At 54.4% G+C, this 25,668-nt stretch overlaps 1 protein-coding gene across 3 annotated transcripts; it reads left to right on the forward strand.

Moving 5' to 3' along the window:
* Positions 1–8,692: 8,692 nt before the first annotated feature.
* On the forward strand, positions 8,693–24,728 carry LOC102449076 (glyceraldehyde-3-phosphate dehydrogenase 2). 3 transcript variants are annotated; one of them, XM_075907218.2, is made up of 12 exons: positions 8,694–8,798; positions 14,589–14,692; positions 16,347–16,478; positions 17,153–17,249; positions 19,142–19,248; positions 20,658–20,748; positions 20,988–21,106; positions 21,499–21,580; positions 21,669–21,820; positions 22,185–22,347; positions 23,686–23,783; positions 24,331–24,728. In XM_075907218.2, the coding sequence occupies exons 2-12, from the start codon at positions 14,622–14,624 to the stop codon at positions 24,401–24,403; spliced, it is 1,185 nt and encodes a 394-aa protein (XP_075763333.1). In that variant the 5' UTR covers positions 8,694–8,798; positions 14,589–14,621; the 3' UTR covers positions 24,404–24,728. The 3 variants fall into 3 exon arrangements, with proteins under 3 accessions (XP_075763335.1, XP_075763333.1, XP_075763336.1); XM_075907220.2 differs by lacking the exon at positions 14,589–14,692 and having other exon boundaries at positions 8,693–8,798; XM_075907221.2 differs by lacking the exon at positions 14,589–14,692 and having other exon boundaries at positions 8,797–8,821.
* The last annotated feature ends 940 nt before the right edge of the window (positions 24,729–25,668 follow it).

A 25,668-nucleotide genomic window follows, 5' to 3' on the forward strand; every position in this document is an offset into this window, starting at 1 on the left:
ACTTCTCTGAGGCAACACCACTGCCTGAGTCTGCAGACACCCTGAGCCCATCACTGGGAGAGGGCAATGATGCCCCAAGTGTGGCCAATGTAGTGGCACAGCCTGAGTCAGCGGAGAGCCCAGTGCTGTCACATCACAGCCATTCATCCCCTGGCTTTGGCCCTCCCTATGGCCCTGTGTGCAGTGGCTGGGCTGGGTCTGGATCCTAAGCACCTGGGCTCCAGTGGTTAATCTTTGCATCCTGGAGGAGAGAGGGCCGGTGGCACACAATGTTCCCTCCTTTCTCCTCTCGCTCCCCCCCAGATATCCCCAGGTACCTCATTCAGTTAAGAGTTCCAGCAGCCTGTAGGAGAGTTGGAAAAACGAGGGCTTGGCTGGGAGGTGAATGGGACCAGGATAGTGCTTTGAAAGGTATTAAAGGGGAAAACTGCACTGAAAATGGAAAAGCAGAGCCAGGCGTTTGAGATTTACTGGCTCCTCCAGGTGGCAGCTGTAGGAACATCAAGCAGCCACTGAGGAAATGGAGCAGCCGTGGGGTGAGCGGGAAGCTCCATTTGTGGGTCAGTGACTGGTCAGACAGGAAGCAGGGGGGAATAAATGGTCTGTATTTGCTGTGCAGAGAGGTAAAGACTGGGACTGGGACCGGGGCTGTTCCATACAATCTGGAAGGGCAGTGAGGGGCCGAGCGACACGGATTGCAGATACAAAGATACTCGAGCTGGTGAAAGCCAAAGATGATGATGGAGAGTTACAAAGGGAGCCCACTAAACTGGGCAACAAAACAGCTGATGAAATTCAGTGTTGATTAATGCATGTGGGAAAACATCATCTCAACTCTGCACACAAAACAATGGGGTATAAAGTAGCTGTTACTGCCCCGGAGAGAGCTTTGGAGTCCTCATGGATAGTGCTCTGCAAACATCCATTCAATGTAGCAGCACTCAAATCTAAGGCTATGTCTACACTACCGGCTTTTGCCAGCAGACAGTATGCAAATGACATGCTGATTAGCATTCTGTTGTGCTTTATTTGCATAATCTATTCAAGCTGTTTTTGCACAAGGGGTTGAACAGGATTCAGAAAAGAACCAGATCAGCTCCTGAAGAACAGGTCCATCACCAGCTGTTAGCCACTATGCAACCAGGGGATAGGGTGTTCACCTGGGGAAGGCAGGGTGGTGGGTTCTAGTCCTGCCCATGCAGTGTGCCCCACTGGAAGGTGGGATAAGGGATGCCCTGGAGGTGAGGTGGTGGGGTGGGTTCTGGCATGGAATAGGGCATTAGCCTTGGTGTCCCTAAACCTCCACCTGCCACAAGCTGGGAATGAGTGATGAAATGTGTGACTCAGTAATTGCCTGTTCTCTTCATTCCTTCTGAAGCACCTGGTCTTGGCTGTAAATCGAAGACATGGGTATAAAAGTGAAGCAGTCGTGCCTGGGCTCCCAGGCAGGGCAAGGCTAGAGGCTACTGCCCATGTACAGGGGAGGTGGTACTGCAGTAATGCCATGACCATGCAGAAAAATGAAGGGGGAACCCGCAGTGGAAGCCTTCTAGCTGGGAGCAGCCACAGCTGCAGAGGCCGAAGCATGAACTGTTCTGCTGCAGGGGGTGAAATGGGATTCAGTTGGGGTCACCCCAGGCCAGCATCCTCCCCACCCAGGTACCTCTTCTGCCATGTGGACTTGCTGACATTGCAGTGATCACGTTGATTGGGGTGTTCCAGCTTTATCCCCCACCCTACCTGCTGCTCTGGGTTTGTGCGGTGCCTGGTGCAACATGACCCTGGTCTTGGCTGGCCCTTTGTTACCATGGCAATAAACATGATTGATGAGCAGCGATCCCGGGGGCAGGGTTTGTGGCCTGAGACATTCCAGTGGGGCAGCTTGCATAGGAAGGGCGCTCCTGTCTGCCCTGGGAACCTAGGAAAATACAGAACTGGCAGCTGCAAAGTGGAGCTGGAAATTCAGTCTCGGGCCGTTCACAAGCCACTCACTGCAGCCACGAGGACAGAGGAGCAAGGGAGACACTTGGCACTGAAAGAGGGACTGGAGCCCAGCCTCTCCCACCTGCCGTATAGCACTGGACACAGTGGGGACCTGGACCAGGACAGGGTTGCCTAGGGACTACTGTAATACACAATGCGGGGCTGGGCCATGAATGGGGCTCCTAGAGGCTACCATAATCCACCTAGTAGTAATGTGCAGCTTTTAGCACGAGGGAATCCTGGCAAATGCGGCCATAATACATTGAATAGACGACTGCAGTAGAACCCCGTTTATCCGGCCCTCCATTATCCAACCCGCCGTATTAACCGAACAACTGGTGATCCCTCCTGGGGCTGTAGACAGAGCTGCAGCCTCACGCTTTCCCGTTCCCAGATTACCTGAATGTCTGTGGAGTTCTTCAGGAGGGCAGTCGGGTCTCTGGCTCCGTCGATGATGATAACCAGAAGGCTGCTTGCGTGTGTGCTCAGTAATGTGTGCCATGTGGACTTGTGCACTTATGTCTCCACCGCAGACCCCAAGAGAGCCCCCAAAGACCACAAACTAGATAAAGATCGAAGGTGCCAGGCCAGGTTTATTGTAAAGTGAAATACAGTCATAGTTGTCAGTAGACGCTACTGAACCAGTACACACATGTACTTGCCACAATGGAATGACTCAATGGGAAATTTCCACTGCCCTCTAGGTCAGTCTTTCTCAACCAGTGGTACTGGTACCCTTAGGGGTACTCGAGAGAAGTCTGGGGGGTATGTCAACACCACTGAAATTTGGAGAAAACTAACATTTTGCTTTAGGTTTTACAGTGCTTTATTATTTTTGTACTTTTTACACCCAAAAATGTCTTCGCCCGCCCGGCTACGATTAAGTTGTTTAAACAAAAATGTTGTAATGGTAGAAAAAGATGTTGTGTGTCTGAAAACTGTAGGTCATATCATTTTTTTTAAAGGGGTACTTTATAAAAAAAGGTTGAGAAACACTGCCCTAGGTCATCCAAAGATTGTCTCCCCAAGACACCATCTTATATACAGATACAACAAATCACACTTCACTGCTGACATATCAGGTTGCTACCCTCTGACGTTGTCAGGTTATCACCCATCACTCCTTATCATGGTTTGATTAGATCATCTCTATCCATCATGCTGTGATTTTAGACCCTTTCCTGAACCTGAGTCTGTATCTGCGAGGAGTGGGTCCCAAGGTCTTTTTTAATGAGCTAGTGATAACATGTTCTTTCCACTAATGACAAGTACCAATGACTGTTCTGCACCTGGGCCTATTGCCAATTAGTGTTTTGCACATCAGCCCTGTTTGTGCCAAGTTCTGTGAGCAGGGGCCTGCCTCTTATTCACAGCTTAGCTTTTCTTTATGTTAGCCATGTTTTGTCCATTGTTAGCTAGGCCTCAGACCAGGCCTATGCTGCATTGGCTTATGTTTTAGGCCTTCATCTTACTACAGTCTGATTACCTGGTCTGGCCCTGACCTACCTGGGGGTCTGCTCTCCTAGCACTTCTACTACTGCTAATAAATGTTTTTCCTTCCAGTGATCAAGGGGCCTCGTTGAAAAGTGAGGAGGAGCCTGGGCCAGAACCGGGAAGCGATGGCAAGTCATCTTGTTCAGATGGGTTCATTCAGGGAAGTCCTGGATATCACAGTAGATGGTCACAGTGGTCCCTTGTGGCCTTGATAGCTATGAATCCATGAGAGCCTGCACTAAGTAACAACACAGCACAGAATTGGAATGGGGAGGGGGGCAATGGGGCATGAGGGATTGGGCCCCAAATGCAGCACATGATATCTCAGGTGCTTCCCTGCCTCTGACAGAGACCCCGATGGGCTCTGTCTGTCCTGTGTTTTGGCAGCACATGGTGCAGCATGGCCTGCCCATAAGACAGCACGCTGAATCCATGATGTGCAGCAGCTTGCAAATTCTCAGGCTGCCCAGCAGAGGGGCACGTGTGCACTCACATGCAGCACTGCGTGACCCATCGCTGCACAAACAAGCCAGGACAAGGCAGCAGGACACACACAGAGAGTTTGTGCCCTAGCTAATCTAGACCTCGGCAGCCTCCTGCATCCAGAGCCTTGGCCTGCAGCACTCTCCACTGGCTGCACTGCAGCACTCTCCAGGGACATGGGCATGCAGGGACAGGAATAGAGCAGGAATAGTTGTGTGCATGCACACACACGCACACACAGAATACCATATCCACAAAGAACACACACTCCAGCAGGGGGCAGCAGGAACATACCAATATTCATTACAGTGAGCATTCACAACCCTCTATCAATTCATCCACTGCCACACACCCATATACTTCTTTCCATCCTCATCTCTCTGTTCACACCTCCTCCTGTGTCTGTTATCCATGGACCATTTGATCTCCTCTATCTATCATCCTAATTGTTAAAATGTTCCCCTCCAGGTTTCTGAAGGTTACCTTTCCTGATGTCTGATTTGTGTCCATTTATCCTTTGTCGCAGAGACTGCCTGGTTTGGCCAATATATATGGCAGAGGGGCATTGCTGGCACTTGATGTCATAGATCACATTCGCGGGTGTGCAGTTGTATGATGGTGTCACTTGTATAGATGTGCAGACAGAGTTGTCACCAGGGTTTGTTGCAGGGTTAGGTTCCTGGGTGAGTGTGTCTAAGGTGTGGTGTGTGGCTGCTGGTGAGTATTTGCTTAAGGTTGGGGGTTGCCTGTCTCCAAAGGCCTGTGAGAATGGAGGAGTGTTTTCCAGGAGAGGTTGTAAATTGACCATGATGGACTGGAGGGATTTAAGCTGGGGGCTGTAGGTGATGACCAGTAGTGTTCTGTTATTTTCCTTGTTGGGCCTGTCTTGAAGTTGACATCTAGGTACTTGTCTAGTACCTAGATAGTCCTGTATTTTGTTTCAGCTACACCACACTAACACGGCTACATTTCTATTACTTGTCTTGCTCTATCTGTCTGCTTCACAACTGCACATCCACTAATGTGATATAGGCCATCAAGTGCCAGGAATGCCCCTCTGCCATGGATATCGACCAAACCGGACAGTTTCTGTGACAAAGGGTAACTAGACACAAATCAGACATCAGGAATGGTAACCCACAGAAACCTGGAGAGGAACATTTTAACCTGCCTGGGCACTCAGTCATGGATTTAAAAATAGCCAATTTTCTACAAAGGAATTTCACCACCCAATTACAGAGAGATTGCTGAACTGGAATTCACTTACAGATTTGACACTCTTACCCTGGGCTTGAATAAATACATTAATTGGTTAACACACAACAAAGCCAATTTCTCCTACCTTTGACATTCACATTTTCACATCAAAAGCTATGAATGGGACATATCCAGCCCACTTACGTAGCTTCATTAATATGGACGCTACAATTGACAGGTAATTGCTTTTGATGTTATATATATATATATATATATATATATCTTGGATTCTGTTATTTCCATTCCAACTCATCTGATGACCCATGAAAGATCGTGATCCTATATATTTTTGTTAGTCTCCTTTGAGAAGGTAACTGGCCTAGTGGACAATAGGCTAGCAGTAGGCGTGAGAGATCTTGATTCTAGTAAGGCTTTTGAGACTGTCCCACATGACAGTCTCATAATCAAACTATCCCCCTACACTTTCTTTCTTTCTTTCCCTGTGTATCCCCAGTATGCATGTATCTATCACCAAACAACTCTCTCCGCTTTTTTTCATTGTTCTGCCTTCCCTTCTTATTCATCTCTCTCGCTCTCTGTCTCTCTCTTTTCCTGCCCCTGTTTCTCTCCCTGTCTCTCCCTCTCTCTCCAGTGAGGCCTGACGATTTATTTTTAGTCTCTTCTCCACCGCCCGGGGCCCCCCCAGCCTGTCTGCAGCCAAAGCTACAAATGCTTTCAATGTCAGAGCTGGGACAAGATAACCCGGGCAATCTCCAGTGAATCTATGTTCAGATGGGGAGAGAAAGTGCTGGGTGGGGGGATGACCTCTGAGGGTCCTGCATTTCCAAAGACCACATCCAGGGCTAAAGGATGGGTGGATGGGATTGGGGGGGGGGAGGTGACTGGCTTTAAGATATGACTTCTCTAGGGGAGGCAAATACCTGGTCACGAGGACAGTCCATGCTAGAATTCGCGTTAGTGCAGGCTATTGATTTGGATGCTGGTTCCTCTCTCTTGCTCTGCTCATTGATTGGCTCGTTATTTTAGTCCTGGGATGATTCAGTAGAATCAGTTGGACCCTTCCCTGTGTCCGAGCTGTTAAATGTGTGTAGCATCCTAATGGTTGTGCCAGGCTTATCCAACTGTGTCCGGGTCCCATTGTGCCAGGTGTTGCAAAGACTCGCAAGAGACAGTCCTTGCTCCAGCTGAGATCAGAGCCCCATTGAACCAGGCTTTGCATAGACACACAGAGAGAGACAGTCCTTGCCCCAGCTGAGAGCCCTGCGTCCGGTGCTGCTCAGTCCAGACACGCAGGGAAACTCCACCGTTTCCCCCTAATTCCATTCACAGTGTGGCGGCCTGCTCACACCATGATATTGTTGGTAATATTTGTGCCTTGCAGGTGAATAATGTGGCACGGGGAGGCTACTGCTGAACCCAGGAGTTCTGACTCTCAGCCTCTCCTAAAAGCCTCAATCCCACCCCCTCCCAGAGCTGGGGGCATAACCCAGGAGCCCTAGTTATCAGTCCCCTGCTCCAGCCAATAGACCCCAGTCTCTGCCTGCTCCCAAGCCCAGGGATAGAACCCAGGAGTCCTGGGGTGTCTTTCTCCATCCTGGTTCCCTCTCGCTCCCCAAGGGGGAGGTACAGGGGCTCCTGGCCCTTCTCTCTAGCCTAGCCAGGCCTAACCACCAGGCTAGAGTTGAGTGATTTGTGCTGAGTCATGGCCGGCCTCCTGGAGACCCACAATTCCTCTGGGCCAGAGAGGTTAACCCCCCTCCCTCCAATTTAGGCAGGCAGGTGGTGCAGTGGAGATATTGGGATGCAAATGCTGTGTGAGCAGTGGGCTGGGGGTTGCCATGGCAGCGGGATTTTCCTCCAGGCCTGGCCTTTGCAGAGGCATCAGCCTGGGGCCAGAGAATCAGCCGCTTCCCCCCTCCCCTGTCCCCTGCTGTCGCCTGAATTATTAACAGCTCAATTGTGCTGGCTCATTTCTCCGCTGACGTCAGGCGGGCTGCGGGCTCGTGCACGCACCTCCAATGCCACGGAGCGGGGGAGGGGAGGCCTCCGAGTAGGTCCAGCATTGCAATAGGGAGCCAGCCGTCATGGACACCCAGCTACAATACCCAGTTGTCCCTCTGCTTCTGCATCACTCGCCCCTCCTCCCATCTCCAGAAACCCCTGATTTATCCATTCATCCCCATACACACACCCCTCTTCTGTCTGTTCATCCCCTATATGTATCCCCCATCTCTCCGTCCATTCCCTATAAGCGCCTCTTGTCTGTCTGTCCATCCCCATACATGCAACCCTCATTTGTTTGGCCTTCCCTCCCACGCTCCCTTCATCTGTCTGTTCATCCCCTACAAACCCCCTCCATACCTTTACACCTGCTCTGTCTCTCTCTAATCCAGGGCTACTCAACTTTACTATTTGATCTGAGGAAGTGGGTCTGGCCCACGAAAGCTCATCATCTAATAAACCATCTTGTTAGTCTTTAAAGTGCTACATTGTCCTGCATTTTGCTCCAAGGGCCACAATGATACTCAAGAGTACATGCTGAGGGCTGCAACTTAAGTGTGGTTGCATATACATGCAAATGTTTATGCAAAGATATCCAAATAGCTTCTTTCACGCAGATGGGCATGAATACAAAGCACTTCTGACAATGCCCCTCCCCGGTGCCTCCTCCCTGGGGGCTAGAAACACCAATGCCCTGTACCTGTCTGTTCCAGCCAGCCCGCCCCCTTGCATCTTTCAGTGCTCACCCTGCCTGGAGGGCTCCTCACCATTGTGGAGCGTGTTCCCAGTGGAGGCCAAGTTCAAAGGATCCCACCCGCGGGCCACGTGTTGAGTTGCTCATAAACCCAAACCTCACCATGGGCTGCACACAAACAGGCCACGGGCCGCATGTTGAGTATCCTTCTCTAATCTATTCCCATACCCCGCCCCACTGCGTTGTGTCCAGTTCCCAGGGAGGCAGTAGCAGAACCCAGGAATCCTGGCTCCCGCCCCAACCAGAGGGTGCATTGCCAGGGGAGGGGGGTGGAACAGTTTTATTAGTGGAGGGTGCTGAGAGCAGCTGAGCCTTTCTGCAAACCCTCTATATAACGGAAGCCACTTCAAGTCCGAGGGAGCTGCAGCTCCTCTAGTTTCAGCACCTATGTGCATTGCAGGATCTAGCAGGAGCAGCCAGCAAAACTACAATCCCCAGAAGCCCTTGCGAGTGCCTCTCACCCGCGGGAGGATGGGGGCAGACAGCAGCTGCTGCGCATGCGTCCAGACACAGTGGGCGGGGAAGATGTTGGCTGAGGCGCGTGCCGGTGCGGTTAGGAAATCTGCGTGCCTGGCGAGCATGCTGTGGCGCCTGCGCAGTAGGGGCCACTTTTTTTTTTTTTAATTTCTCCCCCGCCCTCTTTCCACCGCGACGGTTTGACTTGCACGCGCTGTGCGGTTTCGAAGCGCGCGCGCTGTTGGGAGGGGTGGGGTGGGATGGGAAAAGCGCGCGCCAGCGAGGGCGGGGCGGGGCGGGGCGGGGCTAGACGGCGAGGGAGGCGTGGCAGGGGAGGGGAGGGGGTATATAAACGGGCGTTGAGTAGCGGCTCCTCTCGTTCGACGCCATCCGCGCACCGGAGCCTTTGGTATGTGGTGCCTGGCGCAGCAGGTGATGGGGGAGGCGGGTGTGGGGGGGTGGTTGGAAATCGGGGGGGCGGTATGTGAGGTGTGGGGGTTGGGAATCGGGAGGGAATGGGTTTGGGGGATATGGGGGAGGGATGGGGGGGTCTGGGTGTGTGGGGGGGAGGGGGGATGGATGAAGGAAGGGGGGGTCTGGGTGTGTGGGGGGGAGGGGGGATGGATGAAGGAAGGGGGGGTCTGGGTGTGTGGGGGGAGGGGGGATGGATGAAGGAAGGGGGGGTCTGGGTGTGTGGGGGGAGGGGGGATGGGATGAGGGGGGAGGAAGGGGGGGTCTGGGTGTGTGGGGGGAGGGGGGAAGGAAGGGGGGGGGGTGAGGGGGGAGGGGGAAGGGGGGGGGTCTGGGTGTGTGGGGGGAGGGGGGATGGATGAAGGAAGGGGTGTGGGGGGAGGGGGGATGGATGAAGGAAGGGGGGGTCTGGGGTGTGTGGGGGGAGGGGGGATGGATGAAGGAAGGGGGGTCTGGGTGTGTGGGGGGAGGGGGGATGGATGAAGGAAGGGGGGGTCTGGGTGTGTGGGGGGAGGGGGGATGGATGAAGGAAGGGGGGGTCTGGGTGTGTGGGGGGAGGGGGGATGGATGAAGGAAGGGGTGTGGGGGGAGGGGGGATGGATGAAGGAAGGGGGGTGTGTGGGGGGAGGGGGGATGGATGAAGGAAGGGGGGGGGGGGGGGGTTGGATGAAGGAGGGGGGGGGGGAGGGGGGGTTGGATGGAGGAGTGAGGGGTTTGGGCCGTGGGCTGGGCTGGGGTGCTCCAGATGGGAAGAGGCCGTGAGGTGCATCAGGGGTTGTGGTTGGGCTGAGGGTGGCTGGCTCTGGGGAGGCGGGTTGGGGTGAGGTGAGCTGGTGCAGTGGGGTGGAAAGAGGGACGCTATGGGTGGCTCTTGGTGGCTGTGGTCAGTCTGTTCCACTGTGGTGATGGGAAGCGGGGGTGGGGACTGTGGTGAGGGGATTTGGAGTGTCGGGGCTAGATATGGGATTGGCCAGCAAGAGACCTGAGAAGCCAGCATGTGGGGGAGTTGTAGGGGTAGTAATGGGGCAGCCTGCATTTCTGTAGGGCAGGCACTGCAGCTGGTGGGTAGAGGAGGCTGTGGGGGGGGGGGCTTCGAGCAGTGTGGCTGTGCAGGGAGTTGTGAGGAGGGGATGTCTCATGAGTAGGATGGGAGTGGAACAAACATTTAGGCTGGAGTGGGGATGTGGGGGGGAGATGCAGCACTGGGGTGGGAGTAGTCAAGCTGTCCCAGTCCAGGGTCCAAAGTGGAGTGTAGGGATTTGCTTGGGGAGCAGCTGCCTCTGTATGCAGCGATTTGAGGAGGTGACTTGTGCAAAGTGAGGGAGGGTGGTGATGATGCAGACTTTTGCCAGAGGTGCCCTTGCACCATGGAGCTCTCTAGAACATGGCAGCATCAGAGGAAACTCCAGGCAGGCTCTGCATCACCTCTCCTCCCGGGAGGGAGATTCTTCTTCTGATGAGCCCCTGTAAGAAATGAGTCTGTCTGCCATCCTCCTGTGGGGGATGGGAGCAGCCATGCATCCTGCCTTTTGACCCATCCATCAGCCCCTTCCCCACAATATGGGTGAGTAATTCAGTGGGCAGAGCATCCCTGCTGGTCAGGTCACGTGGGTTTTGTGCTGCTTAATTAAAATAGAATCAGCCTGAAATAGACTAAACCCTGGGGCAGTAGCAGCATCTCCTGCCAGAGGCCTCATCCCTCCAAACCTCTCATCCGCCTGGAGCTGACTGGGATCCACCTCCATGGAATTTGCTCTACTGCTTGTGTGTGGCCAGCTGCTCTGGGAGGCGTTTTCTAGCCAGTATGCTTGTCCTTCCAGTTGCGTGTCTCGGACAGTGGCGGTGGAAAATCCCCTGACCCTGGAGAGGTTTAAAGCGCTTCCTTCCTAACTGTAGTACTTCCAATGAGATTTTTCTCCCCCCTCCCCCCAGGGAAACCGTTGCACAGGCAGAAGATGGCATGCACAATTGCACCTGCTACATGTTTGTCTTTAAGGTGCTGCTAGACTAGTCATTGTTTAAGTTTTTCCAGTTAGATTAACTTGGCTACTCCTCCGAAGCAATATTACTGCAGAGGCTAAGCAATATTGCACCACTACCAATATATGCCCCTCCCCTCTGCAGAAGAGGTGGGGTCTCTTTAGCCACTAATGTATGGCATCTAGCTTAAAGTTCACCACTGGCGGCAGTACTATGAGAAGCGGCTGTCTGTAATCTCAAGACCGACGGCTAAAATGCTGACTGTTGCATTCGAATGGGGAGTTTGTCCAGTGCTCTATCCGCTACTGTGCATTTGACAGATGAACTGAGGCAAATCCTGTGAAGCACTCGGAGCTATACAGCCACGTTGCCTAGCACTTTTCATCAGTATATCACACCCAAGTACACGTATAGCTCCTCTCCAGGGAGGCACTCTTGCCTCTGTCAGCAACTGCAGCCAGCAAGCTGTTCTCTCTCCTGCCTCCCCCTCACAAGAGAGAGGTGCACATATAGAGCATATTTGTGACCCTCTGCCACTGTGCGGAGTGCGTATCTAAATGGAGCAAACTTCCTCTCTAATGTCTGGAAGTCAGCCAGAGGTGAAACTTTATGCATCCCTTCTAGGGTGGGAAAGTGAATACTGATTCTTGTGCTTGAGGAAATCAAGAGATCAGAACAAGTACCAAAGAGTGCCACACATCTTAGTGGCAACATGGTCTAGTGGTAAGAGCAGAGGGAGCTGGACATTGGTTCTATTCCTACTGCTCACTTTTCCAAGGTCACTTAACCTCCCTGTTTCTCCCCTCCATAAAATGATGCTTGTGAAGACACAGGCTTGATGCTAGATATCCATGCGTGATCCAAGACGGCAGGGTCTGTCGCGTCTGCCTAATGTGTTCTTGTCTGGCTTCAGCATTCTGCTTCCTGACCCCTCAATGTCACTGCGGTAGAACACCTGCAGTGGGGTGGAAATAACCACCCTGCACCATAGCCAGTACAGACCGGCCAGCTTATCCTGAATGGCTCGTGGAGGGAATCCAAGACTGAAGTGCTGAAGCAACAGGATGACTCAGTTGTCTGCTGTTAGCTCTTAAAGCCTTCACTGGGCTGGTGCAGGTGTATGGCTTGGATTCCTTGCCCTGATCTGTGTGGGCCCTAAATAAAGCATTGCCGTGCATTGGCATTCAATAGGGGCAGCTGGCAAAGGTGGCCTGGTGAGGGACATTGAGCCCCAGAGGGTCCTGCTCCATGAGGGAGGAGTCCTAGGTGCTCTGGCCCCAAATGTCTGGGATGGTCGAGTGCAGGGATACAAAGGGGTTCTCATGAGTCATGCCAAAATGGAGCCCCTCCCGTTCTGTGGCAGCATAGCATCAGAAACAAGCAATCTAGTCCTCTTGCCTCTGGAGCAGCAGGTCCTCGTGGGCAGCAGCACCAGTGGGTTCAATGCTAGCGTCTTAGGTGGCCTTTCCTGCTGCCCTTAGACCATGTCAACACCAGTGACCTCACCGCAGTACTGATGCGGTTGCGGTGCTCTAAGCTTGTTCGTGCACCCAGTGCTGAGAGGCTCTCCTACTGCCATAATGAATCCACCTACATGAGCGAGGGTAGCTTTGTCGGCAGGAGACGCTCCTGGCACCGGAGGCCATTTTGAAGTGAAATGCCATCTGCTGCCTCTAGCAGCCGCTGCCTAGATTTTTTTTTTTTAAATAGCTACTAGATTCTGATGAGGTGGAGGGAACAAATTCTAAAATCAATCCGCCCCCCCGCCCAGCTTTGCAGTCAGAGATCTGCAGTTCTGAACACACAGGTGGCTTCATCTTTGGTGGGGGCTGGATGTTAGTCCTGCGCAGGGGCTCTGGCCAAATCCTCCACTTGCCTGCATTGATCTGCTTCGTCACTGTTTAGCTGCCTTGCTTGGTTTCAAAATCTAGTCGATCTGCTGGCTTGCCTATAATCTTGTTGGGTACTCCTCCGCCCCGCAGGCTAGGGATGTTAAAGTGGGTAGCTGGGTAAATGTGTAACTGCTGGAAAAACTCAGTGGTGACATGGTTACCCACACTTACTGTGCAGGATGGGAGCCTATGTACAATCATGAATGTTAATAAGCCCAGGGTTCTCAGTTAACCGTCTACACTGTTATACTTTCACATCCTGACAGCAGGCCTAGTCCCTATTGTGGAGTTTTGGTTTTTTTTGGTGGGCTAGAAGGGTCAGCAGCATAGAGATTTGGATGTGGTGCCACTACTGGTTTGGGTAGACACGAGGAGTCAGCTTCTAGGCTGTAGTCAATCAGTGCCAGTGATTTGTGCCTTGGTTACTCTATCTGACTTAATAGGTAGCTGAGGGGTGTCTGAGACTTCCTGGTAATGAACCAGCAGGATGCCAATAGCTCTCTCAAAACCCCAGTCTAGTTAAAATGGTGGCTTCCTCCTCTTGTTCAGATCGGGAAACTGAGGTACAGACATGGCATGACCTTGGCCAAGGTCATAGGTTAATGGCCTCTGGTAGCAGAAGCTGGAAGCCCCAAATCCCAATCATGGGTCCTAACCCTTGTCCTACTGCTGCTGTATGGGAGGGAGGCACCGATGGAAGAGGTGGTCTCAGATGACTGGCTGACAGCACTGGTCCCTGAAATGGCCGGTGATGCACAAGATCGCATGCTCTCCTGTTCAGAGCTGTAGACTCAAGATTTCTTGGCTTTCAAAAGCCTCTGGCTCAGTGTGAACACAAAGCAGAGTGTGCTTTTGCCAACCCAGCTGAGCCTCAGGCCAGATTCACCTTTGCCATTGGTCCTGGAGTGGGGCTTCTGGGAATCTTCAGATAGAGGCTCTGTGCATCTGATTCAGCTGCAAGATGAGGGATGGCAGTGTCCTCCCAGGCTTGATAGCTGATGGAAGTGGGGGCTGGGGGTGCATGTCTGTGAAAAATACTTTGCTGTCAGGGTGACTTTCCATGACTTGTATCAGAATGAGGCCTACTCACCTGGCTGCTGGGGTCATGTGATCAGTTTTAGCTTCCCCATAAATTGCTCTGGGTCACAAGTATGCCGTTAGTGCAACTGATATGGGGGCATCTGAGTGTGCAATAGCCTGAAGAATATCATGGGGGGGGGGACAGAGGGAACTTCCCATGTGTCTCTGGGGCACTAACTGTGAAACCATCTACTCTGGGAAGGTCCCAGCTCCATGGGGGGGGGGGGGGGGTGCTAATCCATCATGATGGGAATGGGGTGGGGTCTGCAGAAAGGGCCCCCAGAATCCTCTGCTTTGTTGGAAGGCGTGAAACCTCCTTTGAAGGCAGGTTGAGGGCAGCCTCAATGGGAAGGACTTGAGTCTTCAGTTGTCCTAGAGGTGAAATTGACTTGATCAGGGTCAATTGCAGTCACTTCAGAGTTCTAGGCCTATGCTCAGCTCTGCCTGGCCTTCTATTTTAAAGCTCTGTTGGGCTGACTTGGCTCTGGCAGAACAGGCCTGTCCTGAAATCCTAGCATGAAAGGCCCAATAGCCCGTTTCTGCATCTGCTTCATGCACATCAGGCTAGTCACAGTACTGTGCAGGATCAGGACTGGTGTCCCCAGGATGGGACTAATCCGAGTCAAAGGAACTGCAAGTAAGGATGCCTTCATTGTCTGGGTCCTGTCTCTAGAAGAGACCTGCACTAACTCTTTTATAGCAACATAGATCTCAGTATAGTCAGTGATTATGTTAAAGATCAGTCTTAAAAAGTGTCTTGAACTCGCTGTTTTCAGTATCTCCAGTCAGTAGCTAGGGCAGCCAGCAAAATGTTGCAGCGTTGTAACTCGCCGACAAGCCAAGAGGCAATTGGATCATCTGTTAGTGTCAAAGTTTTCAGGTAAGCTCTGACTTAAGTGGTCTCAGTGGGAACCTAAATACCTGTGGTAATGGTTGCAGCTTCCCTTTTAAACTAAGATTGAGCCTCCTTGGCAAATAGCAAACCACAAAGGGCTAATCTTCAGATAGTGGGCTTCAAAACACAGGGCAGATCTGTCACAAATGACTTGATCCCGGGGTAAACTTGAAGGGCTTTAGGCAGATGAAGTGGTGTATTGGGGTAGCATTCTAAACCCTTGAAGTCCCTGTCCCAGTCTGGGGATGTCTGCAGAGCACTCAGAGGTGTGACTGCAGCCCGTATAGCATTGATCCAGCTGGCTGAAATAAATGCAGACACACCTCACTATGAGTGGGGATCCTGGCTATGGATGCCAGTGGCTAGTCTGTGCTGCGTCAGCTTTGCAGCAGCTGTTAATCATGCCAGCTAGACCAGTAGCAGTCTCTCTTCTGATTGCAATGTAGCCGTACCCAGAGTAACGCTAGCTTCTCCTTTTTGCTAATGCACTGGGCACCTCCGCCAGGGCTTGGAATGGAGTCAGCTCGCGCTTCCCTAGCTGTACCTGCAGGCTGACTAGTGTAACTTGACCTTCATGGGGCTGGCTGATAGCCGTGACTTGAGACACAGGAGGAAGCATCATGAACAGGCTGCGTTCATAGTTCCGTGCATGTATCAGCGGTGAGAAACTGACCAGGAGCTGTTCTGCAGTGGCTATTCTGGATTAGCTCCTTGCAAAGCTACTGTGGAATGTGCCCATCCAGGAAGCCATTTTGAATAGCTCCCAGCCTTTACATGTACACCTTGTTCTGAAACCACTTCCCCTGTCTGGACAAGCCTGCAGACTCCTGCTCAATATGCAGTAGCCCCTGGAAAGCAAATGGTGTTGATATCTAAGGAATTGAACAGAGCCTGTTCAATGTATCGAAATGAATCTTCAGGGTTCACACTGCCGCTCTGTATGGTGTGTAGCGCAAGGGGAGCCCTGTCTCTTGGATCAGCCCAAGGCACTAGTGTAAAACACAACTTGTGTAGCAGCATTGTGGGATGCCCTTGACGGAATCACTTGGATCTCAAAGATCAGAGCAGAAAGAGGGATTACAGGCAGGGTAATGAGGATCAGGACTGTCCCTTTGTAGGGGTACCCAGTAACAAATGGGAAAGACCTTGGAGTGGGTTCTGCCATCCACCTCCTAGCAAACAAGGGCTAGTGAGTGCCAGGTAGCATGTTTACAACTGCTCAGATGTCTGTTCCATGCCTCTGTCCCACAAGAGGTCACTTGCCCAAAAGCCTAGAGAAATTCAGAGAGGGTGTAGAATACCCAGAGTTCAGAGGGATTCTTCAAATAGGATTTGTGGAAGGGGTGTAAACCCCCAGACTTCAGGGCATAAGCAGCTGCCTCCTCCTTTGTAGGAGGTCAGGAAGAAACTTCTATTCCATCACGGCCCTCTAGGGAGCCTTTCCTGCTCCTTCCTCTGAAAGTGGGACTGGCCCTGGTGGGAGAGGGGGTTCTGGTCTGCACGGGCTCACTGGACTGCGGTAGTTGGGCAAATCCCACATTCCCTGTTGCTCTAAAGGAGCTCTGGTTTCCCCTGCGGAAAGGCCGGTCTGCTGTTGCTATCTGCATCAGCCTCTGCTGACTCTTCTTTTTCCTTCCAGACTTGAGGTCTCCCAGCCCCGAAAACCTTCCATTCCAGAGAAAGTGCCCGAACCAGAGAAAGCGGAGGAACCGGCTCCAGTAGAGAAACCAGTAGAACCGGTCATGGCTGAACTCACTGTTGGGATTAATGGGTAAGGTCCCCAGACCTCCGTGGCTGCCCACTGGCCTGGAGTTGTAGCCCCCTGCTCCTGCAGCACCAATTGGGCCATGCAGCAGGAGCCAGGGGCTCTGCCTGTGGTAAGTGGTGACTCTACGTGGCAGCGATAAAATCAGCCTTGCGGCGCTGCCACTCCTTTGCAAGTCACTTCGGGACTCCCTGCAGCACCAGTGGCTGGGACCACACCCTGCGATCCACATAGCCTGCATCTGTCCCCTGGCTGCTGCAGAACCATGCCTTACCGGCAGCCAGCTTGATTTCCAGGAAGAGCCCAGCTCGTTACTACCAGCAGTGTAGTCGGGGGTCACCTGGCTGTCTCTTTGAAGCATTTAACTCCCCTGCAGCGGCTGGATTGAGGGCTGGTTGTGCTCATGGTGGCTGGTACCTGGACAGCTGGCTCGTGCTACCCCAATCAGAGCTAGGGGACCCCACTAGCATGCAGAGCTAAGCGGGGGGGCTTAATGACTGGGTGACTTGACAGTCATGGGAAAGCCCTGCTGAGTGAGCTCCCATTGGCTGCACAAAGCCAGCATGAAAGGGACTGCCCCTATGGTCACTCCAGATCCTCCAAGGGCTTGGTGACTCCCACCCTGGATGGGACTGCAATTCCTCCTGCTGTAGCCAATCGAATGACTGTTTCTATTCCAGATTTGGCCGTATTGGGCGTCTGGTCCTTCGAGCCTGCCTGGAGAAGGGGCTCAAAGTGGTGGCCATCAATGACCCCTTCATTGACCTCAACTACATGGTAACGTCCACCTTTTCTCAATCCAATGGCTAAACCAACTTACTGGGACACATCCCATGTCGCAGCACAGGCTCCTCCTGTCCTCGCTGTCCCTGGACATCCTGCCTCGCTACCCTGTGGAGATGGTCACAACATGGGTGGGATGGGCCAGCTAGCAGATCAGGTGTGGTGATCAACCTATAATGGGCTTTCCTGGGGTGTGACCTGGATCTGGCGTACCTCTGGGCCCTGTGACATGCCAGTCTGGGCCCCCTGGCCCTGAGGCTGTCATAAATTGCAGATCACTCCCAGTCCTGCACTCGCATCCCCACAGGCAGCGGCACACCCAGCTGTAGCTGCAGGAATGCTGCTCCTCAGCCACTCCTGAACTACAGAATTTCCATCCAGTTCCCCCAGTTGCACAGAGTGGGACCCTGACCAGAACTGGGCCATCTTACCCATGTCGGGAGCCTGAGCAGCGTGATGTGGGGAGGCCATGCACTTGGGTGTGTTCTGAGCAGATTCCTCACACTACTTAAACCTTATGTTGCTAGGGTAATTGTGTGCATCTCATTAGAGAGGTGGAGCTTGAGCCTGCAGGTCAGATAGAACTGACCTAAGAAATAAAACATTCTCTGCTTCCTACCCAGGTTGGGTTTATCCAGCAGCATTTCACCCTGTTAGCTAGTACAAGCAGGGAACAGCTTCTGTACACAGGCTGCAGTTCTTCTGTCCTGCCTGGTCTCTCCCTCCTCCTCCCCCCCCCTCCGCCCCCCAAGCTTTGGCTCTTGGGTGTTTTCAGATGTTAGAGCAGCAGTTCCCAAACTTTTCCACATCACGCCCCATTTTTGAGAAACTCTACGTGCCCCCCAAAAGCAGCAAAACTTGGGGTGGGATTGACTGGGGGTGTGAGTGGGGCTGGGTTGCCTTGTGCCCCCCTGGAATCTATTCACGCCCCCCAGTTTGGAAACACATGTTGTAGAGGGAGAGAGGCAAAGGGATACCATGCACCCCCCCATAGCTTTTTCCCCCTGCTTGCTAGCAAGATCTCCACTCGGGAGGAGGGGTCTGTCCTCTGCCTACCCCCCCCTCCCCCCCAGCATCCTCCATTGCCTAGTGCTTGCTCTGGGAAGCCTCCATTGTGAAGAATTCCTGAGATCAGTGTGTGGATTCCTCTTAAATGGGGCCATTACCGCTGTCTGGCAGCTTCATTGTTGTACCAGAAAGGCCGGTTGAGGGTGGTTCCAATGACCCATTACAGCTGAACAGTCGCCCCCAGGGGGCTAGCACATAATGGCTGGTAGGACTGTGGTGTTGAACAAACCCAGGCTCTTCAGACTGACCCCTCCCAAGGCATTTCTATAGAACACAACTGGGGTAGCCCCATGGCAAATACAGGGTGCAGCGTGTCACAGCCATGGCCAGCTTTCCTCTGGGCTGCCCCCCTGGGACTCGCCACTTGCTCAGAGGGGTGTTCCGGTCAAGCCCGCTCCTGGGGTTTACAAGCTGGCTGGGGACACCAGCCCTTTCTGTATGTGCAAAGTTAAGGAGCCATCACACCTCTGACCCCAGCTTTGTCTAGGACCCTCCTGCAGGGCTGGATCGCTCCCTGCGAGAAGGACTTTAAAGGCCCCCCACAGCTTTTCGGGAGCTTGGCTCTTCTGCCCTCAGTGCTGACTGACTCCTTCAGTATCTTGCTCTGGATCCACTTGGAGGATGGTGTTATGCTCGCTGCTCTGCCGCAGAGCCGGGGGCTGCTGATCGGCCTCCCCTTCGGGAGAGCTGGCTGCCAGCTTGGCCTTCTCCGGCTGCAGGAAGCAGAGCTGATCAGTCAGGGAGTGGCGCTGCTGGCATTCAGCAGGGCACGCAGGCCTGGGCTGCTACCAGCTACTGCACTCTCCCCCCTTCCCCAGGTGTACATGTTCAAGTACGACTCCACGCACGGGCGCTACAGTGGCGAGGTGAAGGCTGAAGATGGCAAGCTGGTGGTGGACGGCAGTGAGATCTCCGTCTTCCAGTGGTGAGTAGGAGGAACCAGGGGAGGGTGAAGGCTGGCACCTTGTCACTGGCATAGTGCTTGGGAACCTCCCGCCTAAGCAGGGTCAGTCGGCTGAGTCCTGAGAGGGGAGATGTCTGAGCCAAGTTCAGGGTGCTGTAGGAAGTGATGGTTCTAGTGGCACAGGGCTAATGGTAACCCTGCAGCAATCTGGCAGTCTTCTGTCAGCTAACGGGGAAACTGAGGCACATGGCCCTCTGCCACTAGAGCCTTCTTTGAAGTATGGTGGCATCACTCCAGTGCTCAGACCGCTCTTTCAGCTCCAAACTGTCCTGCAGTTCCAGCTGGCTGTAGTATCCCTCACGTAGATGCTTCTTGTCCTAGACTGGTGTTGGCATTGTCAGCTGCCATGTGCCTCTTCAGAGGGAAACTCCTGTCTCAAAGTAACAGCTTCTCCAGATCTCCTGTAGGGATGTGACAGGGGTCACTGATTCCGATTAAGAGGTGGGGGCTGGAGCAGCTCCCCACCCACTGCCAGAGGCTGCTTTGGAGCAGCCCTTGCCTGCAATGGGGGGGGGGGGGATGTCTGCTCCACTGATGGGCAGGGGGGCTGCTCCTGCCACTTGGCTGGACTGCCCCACTGGCCTCCCTTTAATTGGTTAACCAATTACACAGGATTTTACAGCCCTGATAGCAGGTGGCATACCTGAGACTCATACCAGTCTAGCAGGGCTCAAATGCCTTCCTGCATCCATAGACCTGCCTGCTTCACTTCTCCTGCATCTCTCCTGTGGAGGAGACGGCCTCCCCGACTCGAAGCCCGTTGGTCTGAGCTGGGCGCACAGCTCGCTGGCTGCCATTCTGCCTCCACACCAAATCGAAGTGACTGGTCTCTCCACTGGGGATGTCACTGTGTTAACGCAGCCCTCTTCTTCCCCCTCCTGCTAGCTGAGGGAGTCCCCTCTGAGCATTGAGCTTACCTGAGTTGTTGTCAGCCTAGCACCTGGAAGGTTAGGACCCACGGGCCTAGACTAGGGGTGGGCCAGATATGGCTCATGGGCTGCAGCCAGTTTGCCAAGTCTTAATTCAGCGTGCGTGCCGCGCCCCCCCTCCCCCCCCGGGTCTTCCAGGCAGGCTCTTTGCCTTTGTGGTAGGGGGAGGGGGGATTTTGCATGCTGCTCCTGGTTTCTGGCCAGTAGGAGCTGTGGTGACTGAGCTGGGAGAAGGGGCAGCATGCAAAGTCTCCCTCCTCTCCCCCTGCCCCATGCATGGTGCGGAGGCCCATGGGGGGGGGCGGGGGAGTGGCGGGCAGCCAGCTGTTTTGACCAGCCCGGGGTCCCACATGATGCCCTCAGGCTGAAGGGAGTTGGGTGTTGCTGGACTGTGGCTGAGCGCCCGGACCTCGGTGGTAACTCTGCTCTGCCGTCTGACAGCATGAAGCCCAGTGAGATTCCCTGGGGTGACGCAGGAGCCCTCTATGTTGTTGAGTCCACCGGAGTCTTCCTCAGCATTGACAAAGCTTCGGTGAGTGTCTGGCTTGCTACAGGGGCTGCGGAGCCACGTCTGACTGGCAGGAGGGAAGTGGGTAGCTGCTGGTTAACAGGCTGAGCCCCTAGGGGCTGGGAGGCCATTCTCCTAGGTGGCCTTCGTACCAGCCCTCGGTCCGATGGAGCCTTCGATCAATGCCTAGGCCTGTAGTGGCCACCTCTTGGCTTGGCCTCTTGCATAGCAGGAGCCTCCATGATCAGCCCCTTCTCCTGCAGGCCCATATACAAGGCGGAGCCAAGCGAGTGGTGGTGAGCGCCCCCTCCCCTGATGCTCCCATGTTCGTCATGGGTGTCAACGAGGACAAGTACGACCCATCCAGCATGACGATCGTCAGGTGAGACCCGAGGGCTGGGGCTTGGCCAGAGGTTGGGGAGGCTTGAAGGGATCTGGTCTGGCTGACCTGGAGCTGCCCTGGGTCGGAGGGATGCTGGGGAGAGCCTTTATCTCGGGGACATGTTGGAACTCTTCCCAGGCACACAGATTTAACCGCTGGTGCCACACGATTGGGAAGCAAGAGCCCGACAGACGGCTTGTGCTGGAAGAAAGATTGTCCCTTCAAGGGGGAGGGGGGGGAATGAGCTTCCGCCTTGATGCAAGATCAGAGTCGCCAGCCTGGCTTCTGGGGTCTCCCCCTTGGTCTCCCTAAAATGAGACATGGGAGGTGGTGGTGGAGCTCAACTAGGCGCTGGTACCTACTAGACAGACCTCCCTTCCTTCCCCGTGTAGCAATGCGTCCTGCACCACCAACTGCCTGGCGCCTCTGGCCAAGGTGATCCACGACAACTTCGGCATTGTGGAAGGACTCATGGTAAGTCGTGTGCTGCCAGCCCCCTGCGGCTTGCCCGTCTCCAGACCTAGCTTCTGCTGGCTCATAACATGCGTCTCTCGCCCTTCAGACCACTGTGCATGCCTACACGGCCACGCAGAAGACCGTGGATGGGCCCTCTGCCAAGGCCTGGCGTGATGGAAGGGGCGCCCACCAGAACATCATCCCGGCATCCACTGGTGCCGCCAAAGCTGTGGGCAAGGTCATCCCAGAGCTGAACGGGTATGGGCCGTGTCTCTGAGTGGGCAGCAGGCGCTTTCTCCAGCCTAGGCCTCCCTGTGGCAGCCCCCTGGGTCAGGATGTCCCAGCCACTCTGGCCTGTGGAACAAGAGTCACCCAAGACAGGGGTAAGACTCTGAGGTGGCCTTGGGGATGGCCAGCCAGTGTGTGGAGGCTTGGGCCATTCCTGGTGGCTGTCCTCCGAAGAGACCAGCAAGCAGTGTTCACGAAGCAAAACCCAAAGCACCTCTCCTTTGAGAGGCCTGGGGGAGGCTCCCTCGGGGCCCAGTGCTGAGCCACAGACCTGTCCTCTAGCTCCATCAGTGTCTTGCTCGAGGGCCATCCTAGCTGCGTGTCTCCCTCCCAGGAAGCTCACGGGCATGGCGTTCCGTGTGCCCGTTTGTGACGTCTCCGTTGTGGACCTAACCTGCCGCCTTGCCAAGCCAGCAACCTACGCGGAAATCAAGGAGGCCATGAAGAAGGCTTCCGAGGGGCCCATGGCTGGGATCCTGGGGTACACGGAAGACGAGGTGAGCGGGGAATGGGAATCGCTGTCCCAAGTTCTGGCAGTGAGGCTGGGATCTGGGTAATGGGGGGGGGGGGGGGGGGGGGGGGGGGTGACATGCTGAGATCTGAGCGGTTACACATGCTGAGCCCATGTGGTGCTGGGCGTGCTCTGATGCTGGAAGTGTCGGAGAGCACTGATGGATACACCTCTTAGTGCTATGCTGGGTGGAGCTGTCAGGTGACCATCCCCAAAGCCTCTGGGCACCGCGTCGCCTTCCACACACTTACCTCTCCACACCCCTGAAGTATGAAAGCGCCTCTGCCCAGCTTAAAGGGGAAACTGGGGGGCCCAGCTGGGACCCTCACCTGCAAAACCAGTGCTCTAACCACTGAGTGCGCTTCCCCTTTAAGGTGGTCTGCGATGGGGTGTAGCAGACACCAGCTGCTTGGAGTGACCCGGTATCCTAGCCACAGTCCAGCTTGCAGAGTTTGTTACCCTCCCACTGCAGATCAGTCCATAGCCGTTCACTTCCTGTCTCCAACTGTGCCAACATGCAGCCGGTCTGAAGGGCCCTGGGATGACCCATACTGGTGAAGCAGTACAGCGCTAGGGGGCTGGAGCACCTTGGCAGGGCGAAGGTTGGCGGCACATGACCTCAGCAGTGCTTCCTGCTGGGTCCCAGTCCTGGGCGGGCGCTCATGACAAACCAGCTGCATATCCCCAAAGCTGGATAGAGCTACTTAGGGTGCGATGCCAAGTGTACTGGCATGGTCCTGCCGTCTGTCCCACTGGGATCAGGACTCTCTTCCTCCGCTATACGCTGGGTCTCCTCACTTTCCTCGGCCGCATCAGCTGGGACACTGGCTGGTAGGCCAGAGTCCCTCGCGTTCCTGACAGGCGTCCTCTCCGAAGGGTTGCCTGGACTTGGGGTCAAGAAGCAATTGCTCCCCACACGCCAAGTTAAGAGGGACTTAACATTTTTCACCTTCTTCCCCAGCATAGGGTGTGGCTCATCTGGCTAGTGGGACCTGCCCAGTTCCCTGCTGTGGGTGAGACTTCAGGCACAGGTGGCATCTCAGTGTTAGGGATTGAAATGCTGCAGTCTGGAAGTCCTTGGGCTGTGTGGGGCACCAGTGACACTGGCCTGTGCCAGGCAGGCAGCCCCTTGCAACCACTGACCCTCCAGTCTCTTGATGGGCAGCCAGTGGCGGGGGGGAGGGGGCAATCAGTGCGAGGATGGAGCCCTCTTCTGGGGCATCTGGCCAAGAGAGGCAGGCCCGTAGATATTCCTCCCCTCCGCTGTCTTGCTAACTCAAGCCAAGTGCCCCCAGCCTGTCGTAACACGTGTCCTCACTCGCAGGTGGTCTCTTCTGACTTCATCGGCGACAACCATTCCTCCATCTTCGATGCCGGAGCTGGGATCTCCCTGAACGATAACTTTGTGAAGCTCATCTCCTGGTAGGCCCAGCCGTGGTTCCCGTGCTTGGCCAAAGCAGAGGGGTGGGGTTGAAAGCCAGCCTCTCCTAGAAGGCTGGGGTGGAGGGGACCAGCATGCTCAGGAGTCCAGTACCACCCTGGAGTGGGTCAAGGACCAACTGGTTCCATAGCAGCATCTCTTGCCTGGCACGAGGGGTCCGGGTGTAGCCACACAGCATGCATGGGGCTGGGCTAAAAGGCTCTGAGCCACACACACGGCCCCCATAGCCCAGCTGCAGACACTGGGGTGAACTGGCTAAACCTGAGGTCCCTTTCCTGCTCTAGTGAGGTCACCCCCCCCATGGGGGAGGGGGGGGTATATTGGACCCTAGACTGGAGCTGGGTTTGGTCCTCATTCCAAGTGTGGCTGAGGCATTCGCAGTGGGAACCAGAACCCACCTGGAGGTCATGTGGAAATGGTTGGGAGGGAGGGTCTCTCTTGTGGTCCATGTTCTCCACTTGACCAGTGCCACCTAGCACTCTGAGGGAGGTGACTGAGAGCTGAACGTCTCCTCGTCTCTGCCCACAGGTATGACAACGAATATGGCTACAGTAACCGGGTGGCAGACCTCCTGAATCACATGTTCACCAAGGAGAACTGAGGGCCTGTCCCACTTGCATTCCAGGCCCCCAAAGAATCCACCATGCCCCTCTAGATCTATTTGGCCACAGGATCCATCGTATCTTAATGCTTCAACCACACGGCCCCAAACGCTGCGCCTCGTCTGTCCCGTAAACCTTCGTGCGTGTCCGTGCGCGTGTGTGAATCCCGCTCTCCACAGCGACCTGCGTGAGCCTGACCAGAAATCTGCACCACCGCCTCCCCGGGGAAGGAGTCTAGCCCGGGGTTAGTAGCCATCTGTGGCGCTAGAGTCCTTGAGATTTCATAGTGTTGGAAATAAAAGCCACTTCAGTTGAGGAAACGTGGGTGAAATTGTCTAGATTCTTTATTCCCACCTGCTTCTCCAGCTTCCAAACAAGATCCAGAGTTGGGAGCGAGACTGTTTGCAGTCCTTGAGGGTGATAAATGTGGTACAATAGCCCAGCTGGTTGGGCTGCTGTGGGGCAGGGGCTGTGGGTGCAGCACTTAAGACCAAAGCCTACATGCCAAGGGGAAACTGAGGCAAGGCTCAATCAGTGCTGTAAGCACACAGGTCTGGGAAGAGGCTGTAACAGAGTGCTGGTCTGCAACCTTTCATGGGGGGGGGGGTCCCCCTTGCAGCTCAGTAGTAGCTAACCAGTGGGCTGCAGGTAGCTACCGACTTCCAGCCAGGGTTGGGATCTGTAACAAAACCTGCTGCCTTGTCTCTGGAAGGGGTTGGACTAGATCTGTGGTCACCAACCCGTCGATCACAATCGACTGGTCAGTCGCAAGGACTCAGGATTCCAGAGATCTGCTGGAAATGTGTGTTCTTCCACTAAAGAGCAACCATGCTCTTCTGGTAACCCCTCGATTCCTTGTCTACTGTAGACAGGCCAAATGTTGGAAAAACTTCGTCCTATAGAAGAAGCGGGGGGGGGGAGGGGAGACAAGCAGCGGTGTTGAGTGATAAGGGCTGGGGGGTAGGAAGTGATGGAGAGCAGGAGAGGGCGGGGCTTCAAGGAAGGAGTGGGATTTTGGGGGAAGGATGGGGTGGTAGATTTTTGGCTTGTTCTGACCCTTAAGTGATCTTGGTTGTAAAAAGGTTGGCAATCACTGGACTAGATCCTGGCGGCTGGGGTAGGGGTCCTGCACCATGGGGCAGGTGGGGAAGTTAAAGCAGCTGCTAATTGTGCAGCCTTTGGGGGCTACTTCATAAGGGCCTCCTTATGGAGGCAAGGTAGTTGCCCCAGCCACCTCATTGCCAGCATGGGCATGTCCATGCTT

Source organism: Pelodiscus sinensis, chromosome 22, assembly GCF_052426305.1.
Source record: "Pelodiscus sinensis isolate ZL-2025 chromosome 22, ASM5242630v1, whole genome shotgun sequence".
In the NCBI taxonomy this organism is placed as follows: domain Eukaryota; kingdom Metazoa; phylum Chordata; order Testudines; family Trionychidae; genus Pelodiscus; species Pelodiscus sinensis.